At 38.2% G+C, this 12,375-nt stretch overlaps 1 protein-coding gene across 1 annotated transcript in view; it reads left to right on the top strand.

Moving 5' to 3' along the window:
* Positions 1 to 3,583: 3,583 nt before the first annotated feature.
* The window catches only part of LRPAP1 (LDL receptor related protein associated protein 1), a 45,218-nt gene continuing 36,426 nt past the window's right edge, over positions 3,584 to 12,375 (top strand). Inside the window, exon 1 of the mRNA XM_044680898.1 lies at positions 3,584 to 3,837. Within this exon, the coding sequence (XP_044536833.1) occupies positions 3,613 to 3,837 (225 nt within the window). The 5' untranslated portion in view covers positions 3,584 to 3,612. The remainder of the gene's footprint in view (positions 3,838 to 12,375) is intronic.

Consider the following 12,375-nt stretch of genomic DNA (forward strand, 5'->3'; position numbering starts at 1 on the left):
ATACTCCCTAATCCACTGGTCATGCATTATTTTTCATTAGGATTACTAGATGTATGTGTCAAAACTCCCTCTTAATTAATAAGTTCCATGAAAACAAAGAACATATCTAAGCACAGTATATGACAAAAAGTAGGGCAGCTAAGTGGCAAAGTAGATAGAGTGTGCCAGGCCTGGATTCAAGAAGATCAATCTTCCTAAATTCAAATCTGGCCTCAGACACTAACTCACTGTGTGACCCTGGGCAAGTTACTTAACCCTGTTTGCCTCATTTTCCTCATCTATAAAATTAGCTGGAGAAGGAAATGGCAAATCACTTTAATAACTTTGCAAAGAAAGCCCTAAATGAGGTCACAAATAGTGGGACACCACGGAAATAACTAAATAAAAAACACTTCAAAAGACAGCTTGCCAACATTTTAGACAGCTCCAATTGGTTTCCCCCCCTAGTATCAAGCCTAATTTGATATCTCTTGCACACACTCTAGCTTATCAATGCCATCTAAAATGTAATATTCAGAACTGAATATGATATTCCACATGTCATCTGATCCAGTTAGAGTGCAGCGAGATCATTTTAGTCCTTATTCTAAACACTAGGCTTTTCTCATACAGCCTCTCTTAATTACATTAGCTCGAGGAACTGCCAGGTCACAATGTAAGCTCTTATTTAATTGCAGTTCACTAAAACTCCAAATCTCTTCAAGATGAACTATCTAGCCATACCTCCCCTATTCTGCAAAGTTGTTTCTTTGAACCTAATGAAGGACTATGTAGGTCATTCTAGATCACTCACTGTCACAGACAAGTACTCTACAAACTATAAGTTGTTAACAAACATTTGTGGCATTGAATATGTTTCGAGTCAATGAATTAGTAACTCCCAAGTTGTACCTCCTCAGATCATTTCCTACCCCAGCTGCAGGACTTCATCATGTCTCTGAGCTGGGTTACATCCCCTTTTCCCTTCCACTGTCTTTTTCTATGTTGACTTCTCTCATTTGTGAGCTCCTTGAGGGCAGGAACTGTCATGTCTTTCTTTGTAATCCTCAGAGCTTAACTGTGTCAGGCCCATAGTTCATTATAGAAAAAATGTTCATTAACTCTGATTCTCTCATTAGATGGGTTGGAAAAAATAAAACCCAAGTAAAAGAACCTATACATATATATGTATAAATAAATAAATAGATAGAGAAATATATATGTGTGTGTATGTATATTTTTTCAAGTCTTATCTCTTACATTTAGTTACCATATGGTCTCAAATAATTCAATTTTGCTCTCTGCTACTTAGTTTCCACATTTCTGAAATGAGTAAGTTGGGGTGGATTCTCTCTGTTTCTTTTCTTCTCTAACATTTCACATTCTATGTTCAAAGTGACTTTCAGTTCAGATATGCTATGTTTTATATTCTAAAGTCCTTTTTTTTTTCTTCTGAAATTTTATGATCTATATAAGGTCTATATAAGGAAGATATCTCTTCCCCCTAAGGACTTCTCATTCTGGAACATACCTCACCCTTGTAGCCTACTTCCCCCATTAGTGAGTTCCTCCAGTTTTGAGAAAGGGCCAGGGCTAGCCATCCTTCAATTCATCTCTCAACTTTGACTCTACAGACTTCACCATCATTACAATCTAGAATAGCAGTTCCTAAAGTATGGTCTGAGGACCCCCAGGGAGACCCTTTCAGTGAGTCTGCAAAGTCAAAATTATTTTCCTAATATTACTAAGATATTATTTGACTTTTTCATTTTTGTTCATATGAATTTAAAGTGAAGTTTTCCAGAAACTACATGACCAGTGAATTAAAGATTTAGCAACAAATACAAAGATGGAGTTGGTATCTCATCAGTTGTACTTGTTTCACAAATGAATGAACCTGCAGGTAAAACTAGACTTATTTGGCATATATTCCTCAGATTTCAGCACCAACTAATCATTGAAGGTCTTTCATGTAAATTCTTAGTAACAAACACAAGTAGTCTTGAAATATTCAGTTGAATAACTTTTTTGTCTCATGATTTATCCTGAAACAACCCGGTTGACATTAGCGTAGTACTAAACTGTACTAGTAGTTATCATGTTCTTCACCATCCCAAGCTTACAACAGAAAAAAGGAAGGAAGGAAAGAAGGAAGGAAGGAAGGAAGGAAGGAAGGAAGGAAGGAAGGAAGGAAGGAAGGAGCAAATAGATTTCTAAATGCCAGCTAAAACTTAAAAATTTCTTTAATGAAGCAATAAAAAATTTACTTTTATTATATCTCAACCTTAAAAAATTTTTAATATGTGACAAAATCATAAATACCCATAAAATACTTTTGCCAAATACTGTAGGTTGATGATTTTCTCAAAGGAAAACTCTTGTGGTATTGAGTTGAGAGCTAAATTAACCACTTTTTTTTTTATGAAACACATTTTTCCTTGAAAGAATTGACAAACTATGGATATTCTAACTTAGTTAGGAGACATTTTCTTGAAAATGAAAGAAGTAAGCCTGTTACTTCAAGAAAAACAATTAACAGTATTTGTTGTCAATTATAAAATTTTATTTTTCAAGTGAAAATTGGAATTTTGAAAAGCATATCCACCACTGCGAGCTAGACTGCTTCCCAGTATTTAATGACTTTTCTGATGAGATCAGTGGTGATATTAGCAGATATGACTTTTTTTTATCTTATTATTTATAGCAAGTCATCTCACTTCTCATTACCAGTTTCCTCACATATAAAAACAAGGATGATGGTAACTACACCTCATAAACTTATGTGAGGATCAAATGAAATATCTATAAAGCTGGAAATGGGCTAAATCAATATTCTTGGGTGAATTCATTGTGTATTATAGATTACAACGCACCCATGGCCTCTAATTCTCTCTCATTTGCCATTATAAACCCTCCAAAGTATACACTGAACACACTGAGGCCTCATTTCTTGTTCTTTTAATATTTGGAAGATACTAGTCATCCTGCAACCCTTCCTCTGACCTGTGACCAGGCCCATCTTTTTTTCCTGCTTATGCATACACTTGCATGCATTTAGACCTTTATTATTAAAGGTAGGTAGTAAGCTGAAATGTCAGTTATTATGAACTCACAAAATTATTGAGAGAAAAATACTTTGGAAACTTTAGAACTAAAAACATGAGTTTTTTTTTAGTTTCCATTTTGCCCACATACAGGGGTATGATTTATATGCCCCCTGCAGGTCACTTTTCCCAGTAATAATGAAGTTACAGTTCTAAGGAATGTACTGGTTCCTCCATGTATTCTCCAATTAAAAAAAAATAAATAACAACAAACTTCCTCCATCAATGAATGGTCAAGGGCCTATTTGTAGCTCCACCCATACGGTGGTTACCATAGCTACTCCACCCTTGGCGTCCCTCCCCTTAACTAGCTGATGCTTCAGTCGCCTAGGCAACCAGTCGTCTCTAAGGAGGAGAGGGCAGTGTTCCGCTTGGCATCTTGGGTCTTGTAGTTCACTGGCTCCCTTCCTTTCACTTGGTGACGTAAGCTTGAACTACCATTCCCAGAGGGCTGAGTGTGCATGGACTCTCCAGAGGTCGTGCCTGGGCGGTGCCTGGAGTGGAGCGTGGACTTTGGGGGGGAAGGAAGATGGCGACTACTCGGAGGGACAGGGTCCGGGCCTTGGGTGGGAGGTTACTCCTACGGCTGCTGCTGGTCCTAGGGCTGGGGTTGCTGTGGGCGCCCTCGAGCGTATTTGCGCACGGGAGCAAGTATTCGAGGGAGAAGAACGAGCCCGGGGCTCCCCCGAAACGTGAGCCCGGGACCGAATTCCGGATGGAGAAGCTGAACCAGCTCTGGGAGAAGGCGAAGAGGGTGAGTGGGTCCGACTGTAAGCATTTATTAAGCGCCTGCCGTGTTCCAGGCACCGTGCGAAACGGCCTGGGCCATCATGTGCCCCGCCGTGGCAAGGAACCAAGCCCTCGATCACACAGCGGAGAGCAGAGCCTGCATTTGAACCCTGGCCATGGTTCATAGGATCGTGAACTAGAGGATATTTTGGAGATTCTCTAGGCCAGCTCCCTCATTTTTGTAATAATAATAGCAATAATAGCAACTAGCCTTTATGTAGCATTTTGCACACCTTAAAGCACCCCATAAATACTAGCTGTTATTTTACAGAGGAGGAAACTGAGACTCAGAGAAGCTGGTGTGACTTACCCAGGGTATCACAGGCAGTAGCTGAGCCTGCAGTAGAACTCAGCCAGCATTCACAGAGTTAGCGCCAGAGCAGGACCTTAAGAGATCTAGTCACTCATTTTACAAAGTAGGAAACTGAGGCTCAGATAGGGAAAATTACTTGCCCAAGGTTACCCAGTCAATAGCAGAGACGGGACTCAAACCTAGTCCAAGGCTCAAAGTATTTAGAGCCAGAAGGGACCTTAAAGATCATCCAGTCCAGTTCTCTCATTTTGCAGAAGAAATAATCTCCAACAAGGGAAGTGACTTTGTTGGAGGCCACACAACTGGTGGTTGACAAATTTGCAGGGCTTTTGCCTGGGTCTTCTGACTCTCAAGTATAGTCCTATTTAGACTGTAGGTGTCAGTGCTTTATTTATGACTTATTGAAGATATGTGCCTGCCAGTCATTGTGCTGAATGCTGATGTGAGGAGGGTGTGGGAAGAGCCAAGACTTGGGTACTTAACACCAGTTAACCCTCTGACTCTGATTCTGTAAGGCAATTATTTGGCCTCTTGCTCCTTCAGTGTCTTCCCCATTTTATCTCCAGACCAGTTTCCTAGGCTTCCAGAACATAAACCCAAGGAATCCCAGAGGCCCTTTTTTCATTCCAAGGCCTCACGCTCAGCTTTTGACACTTGTTGACCACTTCAGCCTCTTTCAGACTTTAAACTTTAGAAAAGCAGCATTCACAAGTTCTCTTTCTCTGATCCAGTGATGGCTCCTCATTCTCTTCCCAGACCTTTTAATGTGTGTCTGTTTCCCAAAGGTCTGCCTTAGGCCCTCTTATCTTTACTCTGTTCATTCTCTTCTGGCAGTGTTAAATCACTCCCAGATCTGTCTAGTCATAGTTTAGCCCAAAAACTTCAACTGCCTCCAGGACAGCTCTACCTGAATGTCCTTCCAATTCAACATGTCCCAAACTAGGTTTATCATATTTTCCTTTAAAGCTTCTCTGAGTTCTGATTTTACAGTCTTGTGAAAGCACCATTTTATCTAGTTTCTCATGTTCAAAACCTTAGAATTATCTTCAACTCCTTCCTGTCCCTCACTGCTAATATACTGTTAAATTTGGTTGATAACATCCCTGTGATCAAACTGGCTCCTTCCTCTATTATTACTGTTATCACTGACATACCACCACCTCCTCCTGAAAGCTTTCCCACTCCCTTCATTCACCTTTTCTTTTCCTCATTGTGAGAAAATGTGCCTGTCTTCTCAACTCATCATATATTGTGGCTTTCTGTGGGTGCATCTTGCCTTCCTAATGGACTAAGCTCCATGAGATCCAGCACCATGTCTTCCCCAAACACAAGTTCTAAAATGTCAGCTGGACACCATCTAAGCCAGCAGCCTTATTTTAGAGATGTGCGAACTGAGACTCTGGGGAAATGACTTGCCTAAGCTCATAAGATTTGTAACTGGCAGAGCTAGATTACAAATTTAGGGCTTCTCACTGAAAGGGTCCTCCAAGTGCTTTGCTGAATCAGAACTACACAGAGCAGAATTTCTGGAGTTTATAAGTAAAAGGACTTTATTGAAAAGAAGAGAGAAAAAAAGCAATAGGGTAAAGATCAAAAGTTTGAACTTATATTGATATGGAACCAAGATATAATTAAGTATAGAAAAATCACAAAATTTCAGAGGTGAAAGGACTCCAAAGGCTATCTTGTACCTTCTCCAACCACATAACCCAACATTAGCTTCCTCTGGAAAACTTCTAGTAAAAGAGAGGATCCTCCCAAGGCATCCTATTCCATTCAAGTAATAGCAGTTCTTCGTTGTTCTAATTCTTGACACTTGTCACTAGATCCCTTGTGAAGCTGGCATTGAGAGGATGATTATCCCCTTTGACCGTGAGAAAAGTAAAACTTAAAAGAGATCAAAATTGTTGTGGGTTGATTTCAGGAGAAGAATTTTAACCCTAAAGAAACCTTAGGACCAATTGCAGTCAGAATGCACTTAAATTAATAATAATAAAGCTTGTATTTATACCCCTTTGAGTTGGCTAGTGTATAAGAATTGTCAGTATTTTATTGAGTGGAAAGGAGCCCATAGAAGTGATTTCTTAATCAGCAGCTGGTAACTGGACATAGCCCCAACTCTTCTGATTCCAATCTAAATGTTCTTTTTACTACGTTAATTATGTATCCAAAATGTGCCAAATATTGGGGGGCTGGGGGAACCATATAAATAGAGTTAGAGGAAAATATATTATAGTTTATAATCAGGCTCTCTGAGATTCAGGGTATGGGCTATTGTAATTTAAAGGAGGGAGTATGATCTACAGTGAATTCTAGTTTGTCCTTGAAAGGCAGATAGGAGATAGGCAGAGCTGAGTGGGAAGGCTATGTTAGAGGGAAACCTCGAGAGTAAAGGTAGAATTCTACCTTTAGGACTTTGGGCTACACTGTCTTCAGTTGTCACTATGAATAAGCAAAACAGATTTCGGTCACAGTAAGGTAACCTTTCTCAAATGGAGGGAATGATTATTTCAAGTAATGATTACTTCAGATCCCAGCTCTTTGGTCTAAGATTCAAGACTCTTTTATACTTGTCTCTTACCTTGACACCTCTTACCTCATACTCCTAAATGAAAGAAGTAAAGAATTCATAAAATGTGAGAGCTAGAAGAGAACTTAAACATTATCCATTCTAATCCCCTCATTTTCTAGCTGAGAAAAACCAAGTGACAGCTAAAATAAGAACATCTTTCTTGATTCCTAGGCCAGTGAACTTTTCATTGCTGACCTTATAGTGCATCCCCATATTCTTACTGGAATTGTGAAGCTCCAGTGAGATAAATGAGGTAGAGCATTTTGCAGTGCTATGTATATCCTAACTGGATCCATTTATTCAATTCCTAACTTTTTGAGACCCATTAAAACCCCACATTTTCCACAAAGCCCACTATGGCTACATTGATTTCCCCACTTTCTTAACTACTATGGCAATTTGCTGCCCCATAACTATATGTGTCGTTTGACCTAGAAGAGATTATGAGACACTTGGTACCAGCATACCTTATTCTACTCTTATATCCATCACAGGTCCTAAATAGTGCTGGGCAGAGCAGACTGAAATATTTGTGACTAGGTTCTCAAAAGATCTGCTTGAGCTGAAAAGCCTTTGGTTTTAGGATTTATGGTTGATACTGTCAGACTTCTTAGGACCAGTTACTTTTCATTTTAGAAAAAGCTCCTCATCAGAAGTTTCAGATGAGGAATATTTTTTTTAACCAGGGAAACTTCTAAATCCATCTATCAATCAATAAGTATTTATTAAGTGCCTACTCTGTGCCAGACATTGTGATTCAAGTCCTGGGGCTACACATGCAAACAATGTGTTTGTACTACTCTGAGGAGTTCAAATTCCAAGGGGAGACAAGGGGGTATGTAAAGGCATACAGAATAAATTGAAAGATAATACATACAAAAAAATAGAAAACAGCTTCCTACAAGGTAGATTGAGAGGGAGGACACTAACATTTTGTGTTTGAGCTGTGATCATCTGGAGAGGTAGAGGGAATGTCCACACTAATGAGATTGCAGCACCTAGCTTAGTTTTGGACACATTGAAAATATTAACAGTAATAATTCATAGTACTCAAGTCCAGAATTCCTTGGTTCATTCCTACATTCACTCAATAACAATTTATGCATGGAGCTGAAGTCCCTACTTCCAAAGGGGTTAAATGAAGTTAGCAACCAGCCATGTGTACTGAATGCTTATTATGGACTGGCAATGATTACTAATCATTAAACAAAGAATGGTTGAATGAACACCAGATACTTTGGCCACATAATGAGAACACAGGACTCACTGGAAAAGACGTTGATGTTGGGAAAGACAGAAGACAACAAAATGGATGAAGAGGCTGAACTGGATAGATAGTGTCATAAAAGCAGCAAATATGAGCTTGGATAGACTGAGAGATAGTGGAGGATAGAAGGGCCTGGTCCATGATAGTGGGGTCACAAAAAGTATCCATCTAGCTCTTGTCACTACATCTTTTCTGATGCTAGGATTGAAAAGGTTATTATCCCCTTTTACTGAGATGAGAAAAGTAAGGTTGAGAGAGATCAAAGTTATTGTGGATTTATGTCAGGAGAAGAATTTTAACCATAAAGAAACCTTAAGATCAAATGCAATAAACTTAAAAAAAATAAACTTAATAAAGCTCATATTTATATACCACTTTGAGTTGGCTCATGTGAAAGTATTATCATTATTTAATAGAGAGAAAAGGAGTCGGTACTTGACATTATGGGTAGGTTTAATACATGGTCACCTTGAGTTTACAGTCTGAAGAAACTATCCTTATAAAATCAGGGTAATCACAAGTAAAAAGTAAATAATTTTGCAGGGAGATTTTATGAAATTTTTTACACATATCAGTTACATACTACAGTAGTACACATAATGTAAGTGTTAATGGGATAAAGGGACTAATGGACTTGCCATTTGGATCTTTCCTTTCTGCCATCTTCATGGAATTTTGGGAATTAGATTTCTTCTCATGGTACTTAAGTGTACCACAAGGATGAATGCAATTCAGATGCATTTAAAAGGACTTTTCATTTTATAGGAGTAGGCCAGGAATTATTTGAGATTTTAATTGACATTATACAGAATGCCAGCATGGGTCATAAATCATGGTTTTTGCAAATTATTCTTTGCAGCATTTGGGGGAAGGAAAAGTTCCTGATTTATAAAAAAGAATTTCAAATGATGTAAATTAGTGGCATTTACTCAGGAATATGTGTTGCAGCATCTTGTGTGTTGCAAGCCTCATCATCCTTGGGCTTTAGAGTTGGTGAATCAGCAATGTAGGGAAGAATAGTCATGATGAGTCATCATCTTTCTGAAGTGCTTATGTTTTACAAAGCCTTTTCCACAGTGAACCCAGTGAGGAAGACTCCATTTTACAAAGGGAAAATCAGTGATGCTCAAAATATAGGAACCGTAGTCACACAGCTCATATAAAGTGGTCTTGGGACTAAGGTCTGGGTTTTCTGAATCCACCCAAGCGCCCTGTTTTGCCAAGAACCAAAAGTTTTTTTGTTTTGTTTGTTTTTGTTTTTGTTTTTTTGCTAAACCAAAGCTTTTGCTATGCAATTCAGTGATGTCCTATAGCATCCTTAGATAAGAGGTAGTTCTAGATTTTCCTTTAAGACTTGCTTATTCTCTTTTAAAAGTAACTTGGAAGAGATTATTCAGTAATTGCCTTAGCTATCCTTGTCTGGCAGCATAAGGTAAGAGGAGCAATACAGCGGGATCTTCTAAGAAATGCCCTGGATCTAGGGGGACCCAGGAAACACAAAGGCTCATTGATAGTTCTTTATTTCTTATATGGCTAATTTAAAAAAAATGTGAAAGGACATGTCTTTGGAAGACATATTTGAAATCTCTCCCACATAAAAAATGTGAAGAGTTTAAGTTTTCTTTTGCTGAGTAGAAAGTTCCCCAAAGCAGCTGAGATTGACCTCAGATGGCTGTCATAATTTGTTGACTTAATCATATTTTGATTGAATTGTTCTTTTGTGTGGAGTAACATTATATTCCCATTTCACAGTTGAAAAATCTAAGCTAAATGATCAAATAGTAAAAATAAGCCTGAGTCAGAAAATGAGAGACAAAACTTTACTATTAAATTCGAAGACTGACACACTAGCAACTCTGGCCAGTTTCTCAAATTAAGAATGTCCTAGAGCCTCAGGGGGTCATTCCACTGTCATTGATTAGCCCTCTCTTCCGTGCTGGATTTGGTGCAGGGAAAGATACAAAAATTTAAGTAAAGTTCCTGGCTTTGAGCTTATGGTCTAGTAAAGACCATAACAAATGACCATTATTTGCTATGTTCTCAATAAATGAAAAGGCATTTCTTAAATACTTGCTATGTGCCAAATACTGGATGCAAACAAAAATGCAGAATCAGCCCCCTGCCCTCAAGGAGCTCACGTTTTAATGGGAGCTTGGGGGGAAGGGAGACAGGGTGGAGAACAGACATAGGAATTTTGAGGTGCAAGTCAGATGGAAAGTTCCCAGTCCTTCAGGTGCAGCAACAAAAGCACATGGTAATCCATCTTCTTGAATGCCATTTACTGATGGTTACCGATAAAGCCGTAACCATTTCTGATATCAAACTACTTGACAAATGCAAGGACTTTGGTGAGGGAATGTCTTTTCCACCTGAGGATTTGGGTTATAGTCCCTGCAGAAGCGGCTTTGAGGGTGGGCTTCAGGTTTCAGGGTTGTCTCCTGGGTTTCAAGGAGAGTTCATCTGATAGCCCTAGCACATGCTGCCTCCAGTTTTCTCCCACAGGTTTGGTTTACCTGCTTTGGATAAGGGCATTAGAAAAGTGTAAATAGAATATAGCATAATGTTAGAGAGGGAAGGTACTGGCCTGAAAATCCAGGAAAGCTTCAGGGAAGAAGTGACATTTTATAGCACTTTTCATCAGCTTCAGAACTATAAGGATTTTAGAGCCTTAATAAGGAAGCCAAGGTCAAAAGCACTAAGTATCTTTTTTGATGAACCGTATGCATATCTTGGGTTGCTCAAGGGAAAGGTCTGGCTCTTTTCCATTCTTATAACATTCATTTTTTGTTTTTAATTGCAGAACCAAAAAACGTTAGATCTAGAAAGAACTTTTAGAGATCATCCAGTTCTCAAATTGCTAATTCCACACATGAGGAACATGCAATCCAGAGAGGGTCAGCAACTTGCCTCACGTCACCCAGCTAAGTAAAGGTATAGCTAGGACTACAACCTAGATCTCCTAACTCTTAGCATTTCTACACACTCACCTCCCAAAGAGTAACCCCACAAGTCATTTATACTCAATAGATTACCATATGCCTTGTCTATTCACAGAATACCAGGTGCCATTTCTAATGACTTTCCACTCTAGAATTCAACAATACTGTGATTCTGGTCATGGATGAGAGAGAATAATATAAAATGGGCGCTAAGACAATGCTCAGTTTAAGATCTAAACCATATCAAATAGCTGCTGAATGGTAACAGTGGATAGAGTTTTGGTTTAGAAGTGAGTTAGGAAGACTTGAATTCAAATTCTCCCTCAGATTCTTACTAGCTGTGTGACTGTGACAAATCACTTAACCTGTCTCTGCCTCAGTTTCCTCACTTATAAAATAGGGATAATAATAATACCTCCCTCCAGAGTTGTTTTGAGGATTAATTGAGATAATATGTATTTAAAGAACTTTGCAATCCTTAAAGTGCTATAGGCATGATCATTATCATTATCATCATTATTTAGTAAAGAAAATATATATTGCATCCAGAATTTTAGATCCATAGTAAGGATATTATATCCCTTCCTGCCGTGGAATTAAATTGTGTTTTGAAGCCCTTACAGGATTTGACTAAAGTACTTTTGGTATTTTAACACCTAAAGTTTAAAGAGACCTTAGAGATCTCCCCTAATAGAATGTAAGCTTCCTATTTTCTTTTCCTCTTTGGAACCTCAGCATCTGGCATAGAGTCCCTGTCAATAGAAGACACTTAATAAGGCTTGTTGATTGGTTAAAGTAATCTGAATTCCTCACCTTGATGATCGAAACTGAAGCCCAAAGAAGGGAAGAGAATTATTGACATTTTTAGGGGAACAGAAAAAGTTAATTGTTTTTCTCTTACTACTTTATCCTAATAGTTACAAATATTTTACTTTATATTTAAAGTTTGACAGTCTTTTTACAGAACTGTTTTATATTAACTAGTTTTTTAAACGTCTAAATTATATTTTAACTTTTAATGAACAAAAGAGGTAAGAAAGAGGTACTATACAGTTAAGTTTTACTTGTTTGGGATCTTATCCTTTTGCATAGAGCTAATTTGCTTTGTAAGATGTAGGTATTGTAAAGTCTTGGCTAAGAGGGATAACTTTATTTGTCATCTTTAATCTACCATAATTCTTGAATGCTCAGTTTCTGAGAAGTAAGTAACAGAATGGGATTTTAAAAGCCGTGTTAAGCTTATGTTTCTTTTTTCATCTAAAAAATAAGTAGTAGAGTGCTATAATGGAAAGAACACTGTTCCATTTCCAGCTTTACCACTAATTACATGACCTTGAGCAAATCCCTTGGCCTAGAGGCTCTTGACATATAAAATAAAAAGATTAGATTGGAATTATGTAAGGATCTAAAAT

The sequence above is a fragment of the Gracilinanus agilis genome, chromosome 6, assembly GCF_016433145.1.
Source record: "Gracilinanus agilis isolate LMUSP501 chromosome 6, AgileGrace, whole genome shotgun sequence".
Lineage (NCBI taxonomy): Eukaryota > Metazoa > Chordata > Mammalia > Didelphimorphia > Didelphidae > Gracilinanus > Gracilinanus agilis.